This window comes from Hemiscyllium ocellatum, chromosome 17 (assembly GCF_020745735.1).
Source record: "Hemiscyllium ocellatum isolate sHemOce1 chromosome 17, sHemOce1.pat.X.cur, whole genome shotgun sequence".
Classification (NCBI taxonomy): domain Eukaryota; kingdom Metazoa; phylum Chordata; class Chondrichthyes; order Orectolobiformes; family Hemiscylliidae; genus Hemiscyllium; species Hemiscyllium ocellatum.
The window spans coordinates 50,470,222-50,493,343 of record NC_083417.1 but is presented as its reverse complement, the minus strand read 5'-3'; the positions used below and the strand labels follow the sequence as shown (position 1 = coordinate 50,493,343).

General features: G+C 42.1%; 1 protein-coding gene across 3 annotated transcripts in view; it reads left to right on the top strand.

Annotated features, from left to right (window-relative positions):
• Positions 1-11,101: 11,101 nt before the first annotated feature.
• The window catches only part of dpep2 (dipeptidase 2), a 61,373-nt gene continuing 49,352 nt past the window's right edge, over positions 11,102-23,122 (top strand). For 2 of the 3 annotated variants that reach the window (XM_060838144.1, XM_060838142.1), the window contains exons 1-3: positions 11,102-11,171; positions 16,641-16,839; positions 17,652-17,778. In XM_060838144.1, coding sequence (XP_060694127.1) covers positions 16,718-16,839; positions 17,652-17,778 — 249 coding nt within the window. In that variant the 5' untranslated portion in view covers positions 11,102-11,171; positions 16,641-16,717. Of the gene's footprint in view, positions 11,172-15,637; positions 15,705-16,640; positions 16,840-17,651; positions 17,779-23,122 lie in introns of those variants that run through there. The other variant, XM_060838143.1, reaches the window with a different exon arrangement.

The window sequence follows — 23,122 nt, the reverse complement described above, 5'->3', positions numbered from 1 at the left end:
CCTGAGATAACAATGGCAAAAGGCAGCATAAGAACACCATCACCTACAATTTGCCTCCAAGTCACACACTATTGGTGATTTAGAATTATATCTTCATCCCTTCACTCTCAGTGGGTCAAGATCCTGGAACTCTCACCTTCGCACTGTTGGTGATGTACCTACACCGTGTAGCCTGCAATAGTTCAAGAATACAATTCCCCACTACCTTCTCAAGGACAGTTTGGTGCTGGGTAAATAAGGCCTTGTCAATGATGCCCTCATTCTCTGAAAGAAGATGACCAAGATGACACAAACTGCATGCAAAGCATTGCATATGTACTCAATGGCCATCAGAGTAAACTCTTGTACACGCTGTTGGTTTTGATTTTGGTAAAAGAGAATTAGATCGAATTGTTTCTCTTTGGAAATTGACTCAGTGCCTCCCTAGTGCAACAGAATATTCTGCTGAATACTACCTTTCTATCTAAAAGCAGCCTGGGAGGAATCAGATGTCTGAAAATAAAGAGTCAATTTGCCTTAATAGCCACAAGTAATGTTACTCTTGTCCTGCTTTGAACTTGTAATTATGGCTATGGCAGTTCCTGGACTTCAGTCAGAATCTCTTTCATCCTGTGTCTGGTTCTTACTGGAGTTAATTTCAGAGAATTGCTCTCTGAAGACACTCAGCAGATTTTATCTCCTGTCATGTTGAGATTGATTGTCTTTTTCCTACCTATTCTGTGAAACCTCTCTTTCTCCCAGGTGTGACCAATTCTCAAAGGAAGGTCTGCGAGGTTATGCAAATTTGAGAAGCTACATGTTTCGGCAATCTTTCAGTGCACAGACATGAATGCTTGACACATTTCCCATTAGAAGGGTACATGAAGGTGCCCTATTTTGAGCATTTTGTGACCATGTAATACCAAAGAATGGCAGAGGGTCAAGTGGGGGAGAACAGAGTCCAGCTAGTCACAACTATCTTTATGTAATAGATGGACAAGATTTCTAGATCCGTTATTTAAGATTGGTGAGAGATGCTCCAATGTCAGTATTTTTTGTTCAATTACTGATGTTCAATGGTGGGCTCATTGCTGAGAACCATTCACTTAAAATTGCACAGATCCAAACTATTTGCCAAATTTTAATGTATTTTGCTCAAACGCATGATTCGCAGGTGATCCTACTTCGGAAGCAGATTGTTTGTGGTCTGAAAGCTGCGAGCTGCAATAGTGGTTAATGGTATGCTGGGCCTATACTGGTATATATAACTGGTTAACACAACCAGTTCCTTGTTCTGACTTGTGTTCTTCCTTAAACTCACCATCTACAACCTGCAGTGTCAGCATCTTTGTGATGCTTGGCAGAAACACTGAGAGTAATGCAGGCTGTGGTATCGAGCCATTTCATCAAGGACTCTCTGCTTTTCTAACCTCCAAGAAATTGGAGAAGGACTAAACATTGGACAAGGGCTTCTCAACTACAACCTTCACTGAACGAGGCTGTCAGTGTAGTTATTGAAACTGTCTGTCTGTGCGGAAATCCAAGACAAATTGACGTGAATACCTAGCTATCAGTGAACAACATACTTCTGCTCCCACTCACTGAACTTCCCCTGATCTGTGTTGATTAAGAAATTTAATGAGGAATTAATCAATGTGCCACAACAAGACTCATTAGAGACCAAAGGTCTGCAGATTCTCGAATCCAAAATACACAGACAGGAGGCTGGAAGAACACAATGAGCCAGGCAGCATCAGGAGGTGGAGAAGTCATTGTTTCAGGTGTAACCCTTCCTCAGGACTAGGGGTAGGTGTTGAGGGAACTGCAGATAAAGGGGGTGGCAGGGCAGACTGGTGAGGTGGGGATAGGTGAAGGCAGGTAGAGGTACAAGCTGGTTGGTTGATAGAAGGAATGAATCCGGTAGGTGGCTGGGAGCAGTGGAGGGGAAGGGGAAGGACTGGGAAGGGAGTTGGGGGAAGGAAGGGAAGTTATTTAAAATTGGAGAACTCAATGCTGAGTCCTCCGAGCTGTAAGCTGCCCAGGTTGAAGATTAGGTGTTCCTCCAATTTGCACTGTGTTTCAGTTTAACAATGTAGGAGGCCAAGGATGGTCATGTCAAAAGGGTGTGGGAAGGGGAAATTAAATGGGCGGTGACTGGGAGGTCTTCTGTGGGCCTGGCTGAGTTGCTTGGTAAGCCTTCCTTAAGTTTACGTTTGGTCTCCCCGATGTAGAGAAGACCACATTGGGAGCACCTGATGCAGTAAACAAGGTTGGAAGAGAGGCAAGTGAACCTCTGTCTCACCTGGAAGGACTGTTTGGGGCCCTAGATGGAGGTGAAAGGGCATGGTGTACCAGTGGGTTTTGCACCTATTCCGATTGCAGGGGAACATACCTGGAGGTTCAGGGTGGGGCTGGTGCAGAGGGTAGTGCAAACCAAGGACTGTCAAAGGGAATAATCCTTGAGGAAGGCAGAGAGGGGTGGGGAGGAGAAGATGTTATAAAGTCATAGAGATGTTCAGCACAGACACAGACACTTTGGCCCACCTCGTCCACGCCGACCAGATATCCCAACCCAATCTAGTCCCACCTGCCAGCACCTGGCCCATATCCCTACAAGCCTTTCCTATTCATATACCCATCCAGATGCCTCTTAAATGTTGCAATTGTACCAGCCTCCACCACTTCCTCTGGCAGCTCATCCCATACACGTACCACCTTCTACATGAAGAAGTTGCTCCTTCGGTCTCTTTTGTAAGTTTCCCCTCTCACCCCAAACTTATGCCCTCTAGTTTTGGACTCCCCCACCCCAGGGAAATGACCTTGTCTATTTATTCTATCCATGCCCCTCATGATTCCATAAACTTCTATAAGTTCACAACTCAGCCTCTGACGCTCCAGGGAAAAAAACCCTAGCCTATCCAACCTCTCCCTATTGCTCAAATCCTCCAACCCTGGCAACATCCTTGTAAATATTTTTTGAACCCTTTCAAGTTTCACAACATCCTTCCAATAGGAAGGAGATCAGAATTGCACACAATATTCCAAAAGTGGCCTAACCAATGCCCTGTACAGCTGGAACATGACCTCTCAACTCCTGCCCTCAATGCTCTGACCAACAAAGGAAAGCATACCAAATGTCGTCTTCACTATTTTATGTGACTCTACTTTCAAGGAGCTATGAAACTGCAGTCCAAGGTCTCTTTGTTCAGCAACACTCCTTAGGACTTTACATTAAGTGTATAAATCCTGCTAATATTTACTTTCCCAAAATGCACCTCACATTTATCTAAATTAAACTCCATCTGCCACTTCAGCCCATTGGCCCATCTGATCAAGATCCTGATGTAATCTAAGGTAACCTTATTTGTTGTCCACTACACCTACAATTTTGGTGTCACCTGCAAAATTACTAACTATACGCTTATGCTCACATCCAAATCATTTATGTAAATGACAATAAGTAGTGGACCCATCGCCGATCCTTGTGGCACTCCACTGGTCACAGGCCTCCAGTCTGAAAAACAACCCTCCACCACCACCTTCTGTCTTCTACCTTTGAGCCAGTTCCATATCCAAATGGTGAATTCTCCCTGTATTCCATGACATCTAACCTTGCTAATCAGTCTCCCATGGGGAACCTTGTCGAGTGCCTTACTGAAGTCCATATAGATTACGTCTATCACTCTGCCCTCATCAATCCTCTTTGTTACTTCTTTAAAAAACTCAATCAAGTTTGTGAGACGTGATTTCTCACGCACAAAGTCATGTTGACTATCCCTAATCAGTCCTTGCCTTTCTAAATTAATGTACATCCCGTCCCTCAGGACTCCCTCCAACAACTTGCCCACCAACAACTTCAGGCTCACTGGTCTATAGTTCCTGGCTTGTCCTTCCCATCTTCCTTAAATAGTGGCACCACATTTGCCAACCTCCAATCTTCTGGCACCTCAGTTTTGACAATCGATGATACAAGTGCCTCAGTAAGAGGCCCAGCAATCATTTTTCTAGCTTCCCACAGAATTCTTGGGTACACTGATCAGGTCCTGGGAATTTATCCACTTTCATGCATTTCAAGACATCCAGCACTTCCTCCTCTGTAATATGGACATTTTTCAAGGTGTCACCATCTATTTCCCTACATTCTATATCTTCCATGTCCTTTTCCACAGTAAACACTGATGCAAAATATTTGTTTAGTATCTCCCCTGCAGCTCCAGACAAAGGCTGCCTTGCTGACCTTTGAGGGGCTCTATTCTCTCCCTAGTTACCCTTTTGTCCTTAATGTATTTGTAAAAACTCTTTGGATTTTCCTTAATTCTATTTGCCAAAACTATCTCAGGTCCCCTTTTTTCCCCTCTTGATTTCCCTCTTAAGTAAACTCCTATTGCCTTTATACTCTTCTAAGGATTCACTCGATCTATTCTGTCGAAACCTTACACATGCTTCCTTCTTTTTCTTAACCAAACCATCAATTTCTTTAGTCATTCAGCATTCCCTATACCTACCAGCCTTCCCTTTCACCCTGACAGGAATATACTTTCTCTGGATTCTTGCTATCTCAGTTCTGTAGGCTTCCCATTTTCCAGCCGTCCCTTGACCTGCGAACATCTGCCTCCAATCAGCTTTTGAAAGTTCTTGCCTAGTACCATCAGAATTGGTCTTTCTCCAATTTAGAACTTCAACTTTTAGATCTGGTCTATCCTTTTCCATCACTATTTTAAAACGAATAGAATTATGGTTGCTAACTCCAAAGTGCTCCCCCACTGACACCTCAGTCACCTGCCCTGCCTTATTTCCCAAGAGTAGGTCAAGTTTTGTACCTTCTCTCGTAGGTACATTCACATACTAAATCAGAAAATTGTCTTGTACACACTTATGAAATTCCTCTCCATCCAAACCTTTAACACTACGGCAGTCCCAGTCTACGTTTAGAAAGTTAAAATCCCGACCATAACCATCCTATTATTCTTACAGATAACTGAGTCTCCTTACAACTTTGTTTCTCAATTTCCCACTGACTGTTAGGGGGTCTATAATACAATCCCAATAAGGTGATCATCCTTTTCTTGTTTCTCAGTTCCACACAAAGAGCTTCCCTGGATGTATTTCTGTGAATATCCTCCCTCAGTACAGCTGCAATGCTATCCCTTATCAAAAACACCACTCTCCCGTCTTTCTTGCCTCCCTTTCTGTCCTTCCTGTAGCATTTGTATCCTGAAACATTAAGCTGCCAGTCCTGTCCATCCCTGAGCCATGTTTTTGTATTTGCTATGATATCCCAGTCCTATATTCCTAACGATGCCCTGAGTTCATCTGCCTTCCCTGTTAGGCCCCTTGCATTGAAATAATGCAGTTATATTTATCAGTCCTGCCTTGTTCGCTGCTTTGTCCCTACCTTCCCTAATTGTTTGACTCACTTCTTTCCTCAATTGTACCAGTTTCAGATTGATCTCTTTCCTCACTATCTCCCTGGGATACCCCTCCTCCCCCCTTACTAGTTTAAATCCACCCGAGCAGCTCTAGTTCTTGGTGGTGGGGTCTATTAAAGTTGTTGGAAGTGTTTAAGGATGATGTGTAAGATTCCGAGGCTGGGGTGTGGTAGGTGAGAATAAGGAGACTCTGTCTTTATTGCATTGGGAGGGGGGTTTAAGAGCAGTGGAATGGGGAATGGAGGTGGTGCAGCGGAGGGCTATCTGGATGATAGCGGGAGGAAAAGCACATTCTTCAAAATAGGTGGAAATCTGATATGCTTGCGAGTGGAATGTCTCCTCATCCGAGCAGATGTGGTGGAGGTGAGGCGGAGGAATTGGGAGAATGGGATGGAGTTTTTACAGGATGCTGGGTGGCAGGAGGTCTGGTCCAGGTATTTTGGGAGTCTGAAAGCTTGTAGTAAATGTCATCTGGAGACTGCCACCAGAGATGGAAATGGAGAGGTCAAGAAAGGGGAAGGAGGTGTCCGAGATGGACCAACTGAATTTGAGGGCAGGGTGGTTCATTATATGATGTAAAGGACAAATGCATTGACATCATGGCCAGTGATTCAGATGAAGTCACTGACCAGCGAATTTGTTTCAATCAAATTAAGGAAATTCTTATTGCAATAAGGTTACCACCATTTGTCTATCACAGAAATAAAATAACAAAGAACAAAGAAAATTTACAACCCAGGAACAGGCCCTTCAGCCTCCAAGCCTGAGCCGATCCAAATGTACTGTCTAAATCTGTTGATCAATTCCTAAACATCTATATCCCTCTACTCCCCATCTACTCATGCATTTTTCCAGACTCATCTTAAATGAATCTACTCTACCACCTCTGCTGGAAACGCGTTCCAAACGCCCACCACCCTCTGTGTGAAGTACTGGCCACGTGTATCTCCCTTAAACTTTTCACTTCTCACCTGGAAAACCTGACCTCTCATTATTGAATCCTTCACCCTGGGAAAAAGCTTGTCTCTATCCAACCTGTCCATACCCTTCATGATTTTGTAAACCTCAATCACCTTTTTTCTAATGAAAATAAACCTAACCTACTCAACCTTTCTTCATAACTAGCACCTTCCATAGCTGGCAACATCCTCTTAAACCTTCTCTGTACCCTCTCCAAAGCGTCCACATCCTTTTGATAATGTGGCAACCAGAACTGTATACAGTATTCTAATTGCGGCTGAACCAATGTCTTGTACAGTGTTAACATGACTTGACAGCTCTTATACTCAAGACCCCATCCAATGAAGGCAAGCACACCATATGCTTTCTTGACCACTCTATCCACCTGTGCAGCAACCTTCAGGGTACAATGGACCTGCAATCCCAGATCTCTCTGCCCATCAACTTTTCCCAAGGCTCTTCTGTTCATTGTATAATTGGCTCTAGAATTAGACTTGCCTAAATGCATCACCTCACAGTTGTCTGGATTGAAAACCATCTGCCACTTTTCCGCCCAATTCTCCAGTCTATCTATATCCTCCTGTATTCTCTGACAGTCCGTTATGCTTTCTGCTACTCTGCCAATCTTCGTGTCATCTGCAAACTTGCTGATCATACCAACAGTGCCCTCTTCCAGATCATTTATGTATATCACAAACAACAGTGGCCCCAACACTGATCCCTGTGGAACACCACAGGTCACCTTTCTCCATTTCGAGAAACTCCCTTCAACTACTACTGTCTGTCTCCGGTTGTTCAACCAGTTCTATATCCACCTAGCTAGAACACCCTGCACGCCATGTGACTTCACTTTCTCCATTAGTCTACCATGGGGAACCTTATCAAATGCCTTACTAAAGTGCATGTATATGACATCAACAGCTCTTCCTTCATCTAACAAGTTGGTCACTTCCTTGAAGAACGCTATTAAGTTGGTAAGGCACGATCTCCCCTACACAAAACCATGTTGCCTAACACTGATAAGCCCATTCTTTTCTAAATATAAATAGATCCTATCCCTCAGTATCTTCTCCAGCAACTTTCCCACCACCAACGTCAGGCTCACTGGTCTGTAGTTACCCAGACTATCCCTACTACCCTTCTTGTACAGGGGGACAGCATGAGCAACCCTCCCGTCCTCTGACACCTCACCTGTATTTAAGGATGCCACAAAGATATCTGTCAGGGACCCAGTTATTTCCTCTCTCGCCTCCCTCAGCAACCTGGGATAGATCTCATCTGGTCCTGGGGATTGTCCATCTTAATGACCTCTCGCCTACCCAACACATCTTCCCTACTTAGGTCAACGTGATCCAGACTAATCAAACTTCTATTTATAATCTCAACATTCATCATGTTCCTCTCCTCAGTGAACACTGATGCAAAGTAATCATTCAGAATCTCACCCATTCTCTTAGGTTCGACACACAGCCTTCCTTCGTTATCCTTTTGTCGACCAATCCTTTCTCTGGTTACCCGCTTGCTTTTTTTTAAGATTAGATTAGCTTACTTACAGTGTGGAAACAGGCCCTTCGGCCCAACAAGTCCACACCGACCCACCGAAGCGCAACCCACCCATACCCCTACATATACCCCTTACCTAACACTAGGTGCAATTTAGCATGGCCAATTCACCTGGCCTGCACATCTTTGGACTGTGGGAGGAAACCGGAGCACCCAGAGGAAACCCACGCAGACACGGGGAGAACGTGCAAACTCCACACAGTCAGTCGCCTGAGGCGGGAATTGAACCCAGGTCCCTGGCGCTGTGAGACAGCAGTGCTAACCACTGTGCCACCATGCTTCTTATATAAGAATAAAATGCTTTGGGATTCTCCTTAATTCTGCTTGCTAAAGCTATTTCATGACCCCTTTTCACCCGCTTGATTCCTCGTTTAAGACTTGTCCTACTCTTCCGATATTCCTCCAGTGCCCATTCTGTCCTTAGCTGCCTAGACCTTATGTATGCTACCCTTTTCCTCTAGTTGTACAATTTCTCCTGTCATCCACGGTTCACGAATCTTGCCCTTACTATCCTTTGCCTTCAACGGGAAATCCCTATCCTGCACTGTCTTTAGCCTATCTTTGAAAGCCTCCCACACATCAAAAGTAGACTTCCCTTCAAATAGGTGTGTCCAAGTCACATTTCCGAGCTCCTGCCTAATTTTGATATCATTGCCCTTGACCCAGTTTAGTACTCTTCCTTTAGGACCACTCTCATCTTTGTCTACGAGTATTCTAAAACTTACAGAATTGTGGTCACTGTTCCCAAAGAAATCCCCCAGTACCAGGTCCAATATGGCCCCTTCCCTCCTCAGACTATTGACATACTGCTCTAGAAAACTCTCCTGGATGCTTCTTACCAATTCTACCCAATCTAGACTTCTGACATTAAGTATATCCCAGTCAATGTTGGGAAAATCAAAATCTCCCATCACCATTACCCTATTGCCTCTACATCTTTTCCATAATCTGTTTACCTATTTGTTCTTCTGCCTCACGCTCACTGCTGGGAGGCCTGTAATACAGTCTCAACAGTGTAACTGCACCCATTTTATTTCTCAGCTCTACCCATAATGCCTCACTACCCAAGACCTCCATAGTGTGCTCCTTTAGCACAACTGTGATATCATCCTTGACAAGCAATGCAACTCCAACACCACCAGCATCTCCCCCCCCCCCCACCCCTTTTACTTCCCTCCCTGTACTGTCTGAAGCATCTATATCCTGGAATATTTAATTGCCAATCATCATGCCCTTCCTTCAACCAAGTCTCTGTGATTGCAATAACATCACATTCCTAGTCACCAATCCAAGCCCTAAGGTCATCTGTCTTACACACTATACTTCTTGCATTAAAGTAGATGCATTTCATGCCACCAGTTTTTTTGCACTCATCTGCTCTCTGTCTACTCTTCCGTTTATTAATGCTATCTTCATAATTCTTACAGTCTCCAGTCTCCACCTCACTGCCTACTTGTTTTCACTTCTGGTTCCCAGTCCCCTGCCACATTCGTTTAAAACCTCCCCAACAGCAGTAGCGAAAACTCCCCCAAGGACATTGGTTCCGGTCTGGTTCAGATGTAGATTTTGCAATAGTCCCACCTTCCCCAGAACCGGTCCCAATGCCCAACAAATCTGCCCAAATATAGATTAAGCCCTTACACTTCTCAGCAGCCCTCGCTTCACTCCACCTTCTCTACTTGCTGCTCTGTCAAAATGTACACACATACAAATGTGAAGATGTAAATGAACACAAAAAAAGGAACTTCTATGTTTCTCACAATGTTGTATTTGTGCAGAAAATTTTTACAACGATGCAGTTTATGTGGTAAATGTTGCCTGAATATTAGTCTACAACATATCTCAATGCATGCCTCTCCACCAGGAATTTATACAAAAGATAATTAAAACTGATGGATAAACAGGTCGAACCAGAACATGTTTTGTAATAATGTGGCAATTTTATTGCTTTTAATAACTTCAAAATTAAATTGTTCTTTATAGTTCATAGTTTGTTACCATAGATTATAGCTCAGGACCTGAAGAAGGGCTCATGCCTGAAACATCGATTCTCCGTCTCCTTGGATGCTGCCTGACCTGCTGCGCTTTTCCAGCAACACATTTTCAACTCTGACCTCCAGCATCTGCAGTCCTCACTTTCTCCTATAGCTCAGGTCCTGTCAAACTTAACATCTTTGAAGGCTACCATTTTCTCTCCTAGTAGTTTGAAGTTTCTGTGGCTGTGGGGATTTAATTTGATTTGATTTTATTACTGTGATGTGTACGGAGATACAGTGAAAAATATTGTTTTTGTGTGCTATCCAGGCAAAACGTACTGTACATAAGTACATCAGGGTAATAGAACAGAATGAGGAACACAATGTTACAGTGACAGAGAGGGTGCAGGGAAAGATCAACTTAAGTATGTGAGAGCTCTGTTTGAAAGTCTGATAACAGGAGGGAAGATGCTGTTCTTGAAGCTGTTGGATGTGTTTTCAAACTATCGTATCTTTTACCTGATGGAATAGAATGGAAAAGTGAATAGTTGAGGTGGGAATGGGTCTTTTATTATGGCAGTGAAAAAGATGGATGGAGTCAATGGAAGGCTGGTTCGTGCTATGGACTGGGCTGTGTTCACATCTCTGTAATTTCTTGCGGATCTTGGGAAGAGCGGTCACCATATCAAGCAGTGCTGCATCCCGATTGGATACTTTCTATGGTACATCTATAAAGTGTTTATTCAGCCACTGATACCTGACGGTCCTCTGTGTTTTACAAACATTGACCATTCTTACAGTGTGGCCTTAGATGTTGAGTGTAGTTGGTAGGAAACTTCTGATGAAGGGCTTTTGCCCGTCGATTTTCCTGCTCCTCGGATGTTGCCTGACCTGCTGTGCTTTTCCAGCACCACTCTAATGAACTACTCTGTGGTTCAGCTCTTCTCTCGTTAACATTCCCAATCCAGCAGGGGACTCGGGTAAGGAGCACTGGGATGAATTCTCTTCTTTGTCAAGGGGCTTGGGGCTAATTCTTGGCTGTTAAATTAACCTCCAATGAAATGTCCAGGGTGCTTTACTTGAGGTCCCCAGGCTCTGTGTTAACATATTAGAGGCATTGCTGCAATAAGTCTTGCTTCGGGGCTGGGCTGAGTGATGTCAGTGGAAATGTAGGCGTTTTGCAGTGCGGAAACTTGCCTTGCAGAGCTCGGGGGTTCACTGACACAGAGAACTGTCAGTGCACAGGAGCAGCGCCTGGGGAAAGGTGAGAGAGAAGGGGTCAACCCAGTGCCAGTGTGTGAACGGGACAGGTATAGAGGGGGCAGTAACTGACCATATCTTGGTCAAAGCGCGGCGCTGTGTTTAAAATGACTATTCCAGGCTCTGTCGTCGCTCTCTGTCACTATTTACGGCGCTGTGGTGGCCGGAGAATAGCTCGCAGAGGGAGTCCAGATAGTTCCGCTACCGCTAACCTAAAAAGAGCTTGAGGTTTATGCCTCCTTTTCTCTCCCCCCTCAGAGAACATCTTGTGATGCTGCTTCACCCTTATACTGCAATGCTATGTTAAATTAGAAACGGGGGCTGGCAACTTTGAATGGGACAAAATAGTGGAAAGGTTCAGGCGAGCCGGCTGCTCTGTCGCCTGCCCGGTTACATTTCTGAGTTCACTGCAAGATCTGAACACAAAGTCTGGGAAGGCAGTTACTGGCCCAGATTGATGCTGCAATGCTCTGGGAGAGACATTAAAGCAGCACCGTGCATCTTTCTAGGAAGTATAATCGTGCCCCTTTGAAATAAAACGCAGGAGTTCACTTCTTGAAAAAAAGTCCTGGATGAGTGTTCTTGGCTGTGCCAGCGTCTCTCTGCCCGTGGTGGGACAGGTACAGGTAGAGTGTGCAGGGTTTTGACCCAGCCCACAAGGAGCGAACTATGTGATGGCTTGAAGAGCAGTTTGCAGTTGGCATGTACCCGCTGCTCTTGTCCTACAGTTTGCAGATTAGGAAGGTGCTGCTGAAAGAGCTTTGCTGAGTTGTTGCAGTGCTCCAGTACAGAACACAGGCTGCTGTCCTGTCACTGTGCACCGGTGGTGGAGGGATGACATGTGGTAGTGTCCGGTGAGTGCACTGGCTAATAGGCAGGCTGCCCCGCACCAGATGGTGTCCGTCCTGGACGATTGGAGCTGCTCATCCAGGCAAATGGAAAGTATGGAGGCACGTGTGCCAAATGCTGACAAATGGGACCTGCCGGTAGGTCAGATTGGAGTGTCTGGTCGGAGTGGGTGAGTTGGACCAAAGGGTTAGTTTCTGTGCTGTATGGCTTGCTCCTTGTAGATGGTAGACAGGCTTCGGGGAAGGAAGAAGTGAGTTATCCACCGCAGAATTCCCAGCCTCCAATCTGCTCTTGTAGCCACAAACATTTACATGGATTATCTGGTTAAGTTTCTATTCAGGATGTAGTTGTGCTCGCTGAGCTGGAAGCTACATCCAGAACCTCAACCTGAGCTACAAACCTGCTCAAAACTCGCTAAGTTTCTATTCAATGACAACTCCCACAGAATAATCGGATATTTAGTCATGTTGAAATCAAGAGGAGAAGGTTAAATTCTCTCCTGCTGGAAACAGTACATGTCCGGTATTTTGGTGCTGTGAATGTTCCTTGTTACATGTCAGGCCAAGCCTGAATGCTGTGTGCTTTTGCTGCTTCACTTTCTAAGAATGACAAACGGTGCTGGGCATTGTGCAATCACCAGCAAATGTTCTGGTTGGGGGAACATCATTGATGACGCTGCTTTTGATGGTTGGACTTAGAACATGACTCTAAGGAACTCCTGCAGAAATATCAATGACTGGTCACTTGATAGCCACCACTGTTTTCATTTATACTAGGTATTATTCCAAGCAGTGGAAAGTTTTATTCCCAAGTTCCTGTTGATTCTAAATTTTCCAGGGCTCCTTGATGTCACACTCCACCACTGCTGATTTGAAGTCAAAGGCAGTCTGTCTCACTGTTTGAACCAAGATGGTGATGAGATCAGGAGCTGAAGGGCCCTGGTGGAACACAGGCTGAGCAGGTCATTGCTATTTCATTTTCCATCTGGGTGTTGATGTTTGTGGACAACTGATTGAGTGGTAATTGGATTTGACCTGCCTTTTTGTTGACAGGACATGCCTGGGGAATCTTCTACATTTGTCAGGTAGATGCTAGAGTTCTGGCTATACTAGAATAGATCAGCTAAGGGCACTGCTAGTTCAGAGTCTTCAGCGCAACTCATTGAATGTTGTTAGAACCCTAGCCTTTGTGATCGTGAGTTTCTTCTGTGGCTTTTTGATCTCATATGGAGTGAACTAAATTGGTTAAAGACTGGCATTTATATAAATGATCTGGATGGGAATATAGAAAGTATGGTTAATAAGTTTGCGGATGACACCAAATTGATGGTGTAGTAGACAGTGAAGGTTACTTCACATTAAAATGGAACCTTGATCAGATAGGTAGATAGGCCAAGGAATGACAGAATGATAGATAAATGTGAGGTTCTGCATTTTGGAAAAGCAAATCAGAACAGGAGTTATACACTTAATGGTAAGGTCCTGGGGAGTGTTGCCAAACAAAGAGACCAAGGAATGAGGGTTCATAGATCCTTGAAAGTGGAATCGCTGGTGGACAGGATAGTGAAGAAGCCATTTGGTATGCTTACCTTAATTGGTCGGTGCATTGAGTATAGGAGTTGGGAGGTCATGTTGTGGCTGTACAGGACATTGGTTGGGCTACTTTTGAAAAACTGCATTTAATTATGATCTCCCTGCTATAGGAAAGATGTGAAACTTGAAAAGATTTACAAGAATTTTGCAGGGTTGGAAGGTTTGAGCTACAGAGAAAGGCTGAAATTGCTGGGGCTTTTTTCCCTGGAGCTTCGGAGGCTGAGGGGTAACTTCTTCTCGCAGAGGGTGGTGTGTGTATAGCATGAGCTGCCAGAGGAGGTGGTGGAGGCTGGTACAATTATAACATTTAAAAGGCATCTGGATGGGCATATGAATAGAAAAGGTTTAGAGGAATATGGGCCAAACATTGGTAAATGGGACTAGATTAATTTAGGACATCTGGTTGGCATGGATGAGTGGACTGAAGGATCTGTTTTCATGCTGTATAACAAAAAGGCATGACCCTCTCTCACTAGTATCCTCACATGCGGATGAGGAAGGATACCACTTCGACTGGGACAATACATCCATCCTAGGACAAGCCAAACAAAGACATGGACGAGAATTCCTAGAAGCATGGCATTCCACAAGAACACTATCAACAAACACATTGAGTTAGACCCCATCTACCACCCCCTGAGAAAAAGAACAGGACATGACTTCACCACAGGAAATAACATCACTAACCCAAAGAAACCCAAACATATAAATAGAAAGCAGAAAATTTCAGCATTGCTTTGCATAAAGTCCACTGAAGATGTTACCTAGTGAGGTAATGATACGTCTGGAAATGAACCTTTCAGCTCAGCGAGCAAACCTACATCCAAAACCTCAACCTGAGCTACAAATCTTCTCAAAACTTGCTGTATAATTCTATGACTCAATGATTCTTTAGCCTCTGGTATGCTACAAATCTCAGCATGTGGCTGAAATGGAAGGTTGGTGCAAATGATTCGGCCTTGTTTTTTGCACTGATGTGCTGGACTCTTCCGTCATTGATGATGATGTGGTTATGGCAGTTCTGCAAAGCTTGCTTCAGTTATGTAGCACGTTTGCAGTCTCGTGTTGACACCATCCGAGATGGACAACACAACTTTAACTCTGCCTGCTGCTGCTCCTGGCTTGCACTCCTGCACTTCTCATTGAACTAGAGCTGATCTGTTGTTGATAGAAAGGGTAGATTGAGAGTATGTCAAGTCACAGGCTACTTATTGTGGTGAGCATAATTCTGCTGTTGTTTGTCGCTCACTGTGCCTCATTGGTGCTCTGTTCTGATCGGTTGAGTCTGTTCAAAATCTATCCCATTTAGCTTATTGGTAATTGCCACACAATATAATGAAGGGCACCCTCAGTGTGTAATTTCTATGGATCTATTTAGAAAACATATCTGGGTGGCTTTGGGATGGAATGGACAGCTGGGCTGAATGCTCCCCTTCTGTGTTGTATCATTTTTCTATGGTTTCTGAAGTTCTATGTAGATGGGACTTTGTCTCTATAAGGACTGTGTGCTGACCATATCTATCAATACTGTCATGAACAGACCTCTCTATGACAAGTAGCTAGGTGAGGATGAAGTCTAGCTATTTTCTCCTTTCACTAGTTTGCCCTCACCACCTATTGCAGGCCTTGTCAGAAAAATAATGTTCTTCATGACTTGGCTAGTTGATCAGTAATGTGCTAAGCTACTCTCGGTGGTGGCTATTGAAGTGCCTTACACTGAGTACATTATATGTCTTTACTGCTCTCAGTTCCAGTTCTAACACTGAGGCAAAAAAAAGTCACACTTTGAAAGTACTGGTCATACCAGAGCCCTATTTTGATGTATGTCAAATGAGTTGGATCAGTCTGGGTAATTCACAAGGTTTTTCTTTCTGGGAAAAGGGGCTTGGCATGGAGCAACATGGAAGCCATTAACTGCAAGTTTCTTTTGCCATTCTTTGACCTGATACCATGATGCTTCATAGATCTAGAGTCAATATTGAGAGCAATTGCTTGCTGACTGTATGCCACAGTGGGCCACCTTCAGTGGGTCTGTCCTATCGATGGAAGAGGATGTATCCAGTAATGGTGGTGATTGTGTCTGGCACGTTTATAAGGTATGATTCGGAGTATGACTATATCGGGCTGTTACTTGATTAATTAGTGCTTCAGCTCTCCCAATATTGACAGAAGCCCCACAAACGTTTATAATGAGAGCTCTGCCGTGTTGACTGGGCCAATGTTCCATTGCCATTCCTGCTACAGAGACCAATCAAATCAAACCAGATAGCCCTCCCCAGGACATTTCAGAGGGCAAGTTAAGAACCAACAATTGTGCTGTTCTGAAGCGACTTGTTGAATAATTCAGGTAAGGACGGTGAATTTTCATCTCCAAAGGACATTTTTTTTTGAGTCTAATGACCAGCTTTTTAAAAAAAAATCCAGACTTACTAATTCATTGAACTTAAAATGTCATCAATTGCTGCAGTGATTCTGAATTCATGTCCTTGGTGTACATGCCTGAGTTTTCTGGGTTGCTACTCCAGTAACATTAGTATTAGTCCACTGTTCCCTATGATGTCCCTACTGTACTGCCTAACATTCATCCATTAAAGAACATTGCTAAAAGTACAATGACATGGTAATTCTTTAAATTTTTGTGGGATGTTGCAGTGTGTGATTTGGCTGCATTGAATCCAATATAACGACAGTGGCTGTACTTCACGAAACTTTATTCACTGTGGAGTGTGTTGAGTCTTGAAGAGAACTTTATCAATATGTTTTTCTCCATTCTTCTCTCTGAACTGCAGTGAGTAAGCCACACATTAGATAAAAGTGAGCATAAATATACATTAGTCAGTTGGAATCTTCTGGAAACTTTTTTTTTCCTATTTCTTCTCCTCCCTCCACCACCCAGTCACAAATACATACGTTCACCCTTCAACAAGAAAAAGAAGCAATTATTTCCAGCAGCCTCAGTGCAGCACCTGTCTCTGAATGAAAGAGTTGTGGCACAGATTTAATTCTGCACTTGTTTTGTTTTCTCCTCGCAGCTCATTGTGTCCATTGTCATATAGAATGTCATTTATCGTATCTCCTCAATTCTGAGAGCAATATTGTTTCTGGCAAGATGGGTTTCTGGGCACCATTCTACCCAGTTTTATTTCTACTCTTACTACTTTCCACCAGACTGGTGGCCCAAAGAAGCAAGAAAGTCATTGAACTCATGGAATCTGCACGTTTAATCGATGGGTATGTTCATTATATTTATCTTACTTCCTCACTCAGTATTCATTGTTTAGAAAACTTAGTTCATCGCAGTGTAAAATATTTAGAAATGAGAAACAAATTGAAATCCAGCAACAGAACATGGTAAACTAAATAAAATAAGTAGTAGCATTAACAGAAAGGAACAAAGGCTGATACGGGTAAAGAGAGGTGGAAGAAGATAGGACTCTTGGTACATAATGGAGCGTATTTGAGGCTGGAAGTTCAACTGAGTCAATTAGGGCATCAAGTTTGAATAATCTGCTTCGGTCCAGTGGCGACCAATGAAGGTCAGTGGTAAGGAATAGAGTTCATAACTGAATTTGGTTGGGCAAAATTTATGATTGCAAGCAGTAGCAGACAAGACTATGAGGAATCAATAGCAGTGGAACAGGGTTGAAAGATAGCGGACTTGAGTGTTGTCAGAATAAATGACTGACATTTTGCTTTTGGGTGAGAATGTAGCTGAGAAATAAAGGGAGCCAAGGATAAATCCTTTGGGTACAAGGGGGAATTGGTGCAGGGATGGAAAAAGACCCCTTTGCAGGTTGTTCTGTGGCTACAACTGCTTAGGTAGGAATGGAATGAGATAAGATTGACAATTAATAACCAACACATGAAAAATACTTCTGAAATTAAGTCAAAATCATAATTTAAGAACTGATTGCTTTTAGTGATGGGAGACTGTAAGTTGGATGTACAAATATTGGCCAAATACTGTTAACCAGAATCAAAACAATTTAACTTCTACAGGTAGCATTTTGAATAAGCTGATAATTATTTGTTATTGGTCTTAGCCACAATGATTTAGCACTACAACTGAGAAGATACTTTAACAACAACCTGACTGCAGTTGACTTGAAAACTTTGAACAAGACAAATACAAATATTAACAAACTAAAAGAAGGAAATGTAGGAGCCCAGGTATATTTTCTCAATTTTCTTCATCTGCTTTCCTTGCATTGCTTGTTCCTTCCCCTTTCTCCCTACCTCATTCAACCCTCTGAGCCACGTACCATCCTGCATTGGATTATATATGGCTGTACCATCAGTGTCGTTGGATCAGAATCCTGGAACACCCTCCCTAACACCATTGTCGGTGTATGTACATGAAGTGGCTCAAGAATGCAGCTCACCAGCACCTTCTCAAGGGCAACTTGCGATGAGAAACAAATGCTGAACTGGCCAAAGCCTTGTTTTGAACTGAAGTGCCTGGTACATTCTGCAAGGTGTGAATTATGGAGAGCATGAAATGGCTGGTAGAGTGCATTGAACTTTCGTAATGAGCAACAATTTTATCATTTCAAATTAACAAGTGCTTTAGTTGAATATTGAAGCTTTAGGTCATGACCTGGCCAAAGCCATTTTACACTTGGCATACGGCAGTTTCATCCCATGCTGGGAGTGCATTTTCACAATTATTTCATAGCATATGGGCATTACTGCCAGGGCCAGCATTTATTGGCATTCCCTAATTTCCTCAAGACGGTGGCAATGAGTTGCCTTTTCAAATACAACAGAATGGTCTTTCACAGGGCAGTTGTAGTGGTGATTATTTTAAATTCTCAGCTGCTTGGTTAACGGCAATCTTTAAAAAAACCCACTGTGACAGACCTGAATACCTGGACAACTATAGCCAATGCCATAATATTAAAAGTAATATTCATGTCAGGCATCAAGAGATTAAAAGTCTGGAAATGTTTTCTGCAGGTGTTTATCCTGTTCCTTCAAAAATGGATATTTTCACCATTCTAGCTAAATTTGTGATCTTTTTGAGTGAGACTGGTGCATTTAATTCTAAATTATTCACAGTTTTGGGTTGCAGGGTTTGCACAGTGTTGGTCTCTGCCTTACATTTTAGATACGTTTTGGAGGTGAGATAAGAAGGTGACAGAAAGCAGACAAAGGGAATTTATTTGACATTAATCTATAACAAACCATCACAAGTCAGGCAACAGTTTATAGATCTCTACAGGCTTTTTTTTTCTGCTTTGATTGTAGGCAGTGGAGCATACTGAGATCATCATGAGATCTCTTGTGTACAGCTCTGCTAGGCTGTAGGCTGTACTTCGTAATGGGTTCCTTCTCTACCACAACCAGGGATTTTGTTACACTTGTCATACTGTTTCCAGTGCCTGTGTTTCCCTGGTGTTATGTGATTGTACATGATGTGATGAAGTTAATCCTTGCCTGTTCCAGGGCTGAAATAATTCATGCATACTCTCAGTTAAGGGTCAGCTTAAATCAGTTTGGTTTGGTTTTGCAGTTACATGGTTCATTCTTTTAAGCCAGCATAAGGAATTTCAGGTAAATATAAATTTTTTCAGTCAAAATGTTTACTCAAAGCTTAATGTTCAACATCTAAAATCAAATGTTTAGATAGTGTTCCCACTGAATTAAGGCACATTCAAATAATTTATAAACTGTTCAATAATTCAAGCTGTTCTCCTGGTCAGCAGTCCTGGGTATCCAAAAGCTACATCTCAAGCCAAGTCTCATTGCTTCTTGATACCACTATTTAAAATCTAGGGTTAACAAGATGTAATTATATACTGTAATTTAATAGCTAAATTCATGGAATCCCAACAGTGTGGAAAGAAGCTATTCAGCTCCTTGAATCTGTACTGAACCTCTGACCCTACACTTAGCCCATTACGCTATCCCTATAACCCCGCATTTACCATGGCCAATTCACTTAATCTGCAAATACTTGGACTGTGGGAGAAATCCATACAGATATAGGGAGAATGTGCAAGTTCCACACAGTCACCTAAGCTTGGAATCAAACCAGGGTCCCTGGCACCGTGAGGCAGCAGTGCTAATCACTGAGCCATCATGCACCCAAGCTCTTGAGAAAGGCATGAGCAGCTTAGAACACATGAGATTAATGTCTTGAGGACCCTTAGGGTCTCATGTTTGCACAATGGAATTTTAACATGATTCTCAATGGTTACAAAATGAAATGTTATATTAATCCTGTTAGTATAGTTTCCTTAGACTATTTAAAATCACTTCAATTAGGGCCTTTATACTTAACAGAAAGTGAAAGGAGAGTACGCACTCCAGTCTAGCTAGTTAGTTGCCTAATTGACATCTATTTTAACATCAGCTCAAATTATTGAGGCCTGTGCAATTTTAATCTTTTGTATTCTGAAATGAACATCTATAATAACTTTACATGAACAAAAATAGGTAAAAGAATTAGAAGAAACTCGAGTGAAGATTAAAATGGATGGTATCACATTGGAACAAGCAGATAACTTTCTCTATTTAGGATTAAATGATTATAGAATATAGCAGATGTGATGGAGAAGTTCAAAGGATAGAGATAGCCAGAAGTAATTTTGATAAGGTATAGGACAAATTAACAACAAGGAAACTCGAGCTTGTAACAAGAAATAACACTCAAAATGTTACATTCTATCAATGAGCCTGTATGCCTTAGAATCAAGAATTAATCATCTGTGGAAGAAAATGAAAGGCATTGAAATGTGGATGTTAAAACATGTGCTAAAAGTTCCATGTACAAATTATATGATCAACGAAAAGATATTGAAATAGAACTCAAAAAATGACATCCAGAAAACAAAATGTCAGTATTTTGGCCATTTGGTTGGAGTAGAAAAGCTACAGAGATGTCTTCTAGATTGCAAAGTAGGGGTCAGCTGGAAGAGGGTTCAACCCAGATAACATCAGACGCTGGATGTCACAGAGTGGTTGTAGATAAGTAACTTCATATGTGAAAATGGCATAAGACAGACCACAACATACCGTGACAGCAGAACCACAGGGAGGAATAACTGTAAGTAGCAGCAGCATTTCACTGTGTATCACTTTAAGTATACACATTACTGAGTGAATTACTAACTGCAAAAGAAACATTGAGTTTTAATTAACCTTTATTTATGATGGAAGGGTGTGGATGAGAACTCAACAAAAATATGATGCTGATGTTTTACAGATGGAATTAGAATTTTGAGTAAAGGAATGAACAGAAATTATAACAGAAAAAAACTTTACTCCAGTTTAAGTGACCCTTCTTATCAATCCTTATTCTCAACAGAAAAACTGAAAGCAGCAATAGCCTATTCAGCCCTTTGAATTGTTCTCCAATTTAATGAGATCATGGTTGATCTATATCAGCTTCATGTTGCTACAATATCTTAATTTTTCTTAATGGCCAAAAACAAACTGTTAATTTGTTTCACAAACATATGAAAAGCAATTTTCCAGATTTGGTAAATCTTAAGTTAACTGACCAGATCTTCCTTTCTGTCTTGTGTCGCCTCAGGCTTCCCCATAAAATCAGCTGCTTGGCTCAGTAAGTTTATCCAGGCAGCAGCTAAGCTAAGCTGAATGAATCAAAAAATGCCCAGTTTGAGCTGAATTAAGCTGACTGTCCCTAACTACAGCAGGGGAAGTACTCCAATCTGCTTGGTGTCCCTGGATCTGATGGGAGAAATTTAACTCGGTCTTTCCTACTTGTTAGGTTGGACCTGTGCTGAAGTTCATTTGTGTAGTCATTGGGAAGGCAAAGGTTTAGGTTTAGTTTACATGCTTACCTGAGAACACAACCTGCAATTATCTAGATCATGAACGAAAATTGGGCACTCAGTGAATTAGAGCAAGTTGGCCAAAGCCTATAGAATAACAGCACAATATTACTTAACTCTTCAGGATGAGGGACTGGCAGCTGAGTATTGGAAGTGGAAAATGGCAAAATGGAAACAAAATTATTTGCTATAACTTATCTATAAGGAAGTATGGAATGAGAAATGGCAGTCTAATCCTTCAAGCTACCCAGATAAATATAATCTCACACAAACAGAGGGAATGATGGAGAAACTAAGGAGGTCTGGCAGGATCTGTGGAGAAGGAAATTGAGTTAGAGCTCAGAATAAGAAGTTTGGACAAAGAGTTATACCAGACTCAAACTGTTAGCTCTGTTTCTTTCACTTCAGATGCTGCCACACCTGCTGAGATTTTTCAGTAATCACTGTGTTTGTTTCAGATTTCTAGCATCAGTAGTAATTTGCTTAAATCACCATTGATCTGATTTTCTGGCAGAAGGTTCAGTGTATAAACTTTCCAATTCTGAAAGATAATCTTTAACGTGCGTATCAAATCTCCTGTCTCCACAATTTAATCTTGAAATTCTTCTTCTGTCTCACAGCACAAGTGTATAACCATCAATCTTGTCACCAATGAGATATTTATCAAAATTAAACAACTGAAATGGAAGCAGATAGCCATCCAATCAATGCCAATCCAAGAAAATAAAGTTTTTTTGTGTGTGGAGAAAACAGGAGAAAAAAAAGCTAAGCAGGCAGAAAATGCAATGGTAAACAGGGCTGTGAGGAACACAAACTGTTATGATGGTAATACTGGACAAGACAGATCCCAGATCTAAACCTGGCTCAATAGGTAACTTTCTTTGGGTTAGTATAGTGGTCAGCAAATGAAACTTTTCACTTGAGGCTGCAGTTTTTCTTAAACATCCAGGAGTTTATTACACAGAAAACAGAAACAAAATAAACAAACCGAGTTATCCAGGTATAGAGCACAAAGAAAGGTAAAATGTCAAGTAAGAGAAAGTTTCAAACTATTCCCTAATCCCATCACTTTACAACAATTCAATGGCAGAAAAATGACCTTGCATGGCAAAAACTTGAAGTTAAAAATCACACAATGCCAGGTTATAGTCCAAAGGTTTATTTGGAAGCAATAGCTTTTGGAGCACGGCTCCTTCCTAATGAGCTTTCCAAATAAACCTGTTGGACTATAACTTGCTGTTGTGTGACTTTTAACTTTGTCCACCCCCAGTCCAACACCAGCATCTCCAAATCAAAAACTTAAAGTTTGACATTATTGGATATCCCAGTTCTTTCCTGTGAACTGTGAAGTCTTCTTACACGAACATTCTCAAAAGTGAGAACTTAGATGTTTAATAACCATCAGACTATTGACCACACATTATTGGTCTGCAAGTCGTACAAGCTAATATTTTCTTCTGAGGTAATGGTGCTTTCCTTGAAGTGTTCTGTACTCTTTTTAAGGTAGAAGCTATATTTGCTTCTGACCCTAGTCATTCTCTGCTGAACGGCCTAAAACTAGTAATCTGTGGGTTTTCTAAGCTAAAATCAATCCTTGATTGTTGTGAGTTGAAAATAAGTGAATAGCTATCAATGTTTATTCATCTGTCATAAAACACCACAACAGTAGCAATATTCCATTACATTGGTTTTAACAAAGAGGAGATATGAGGGTG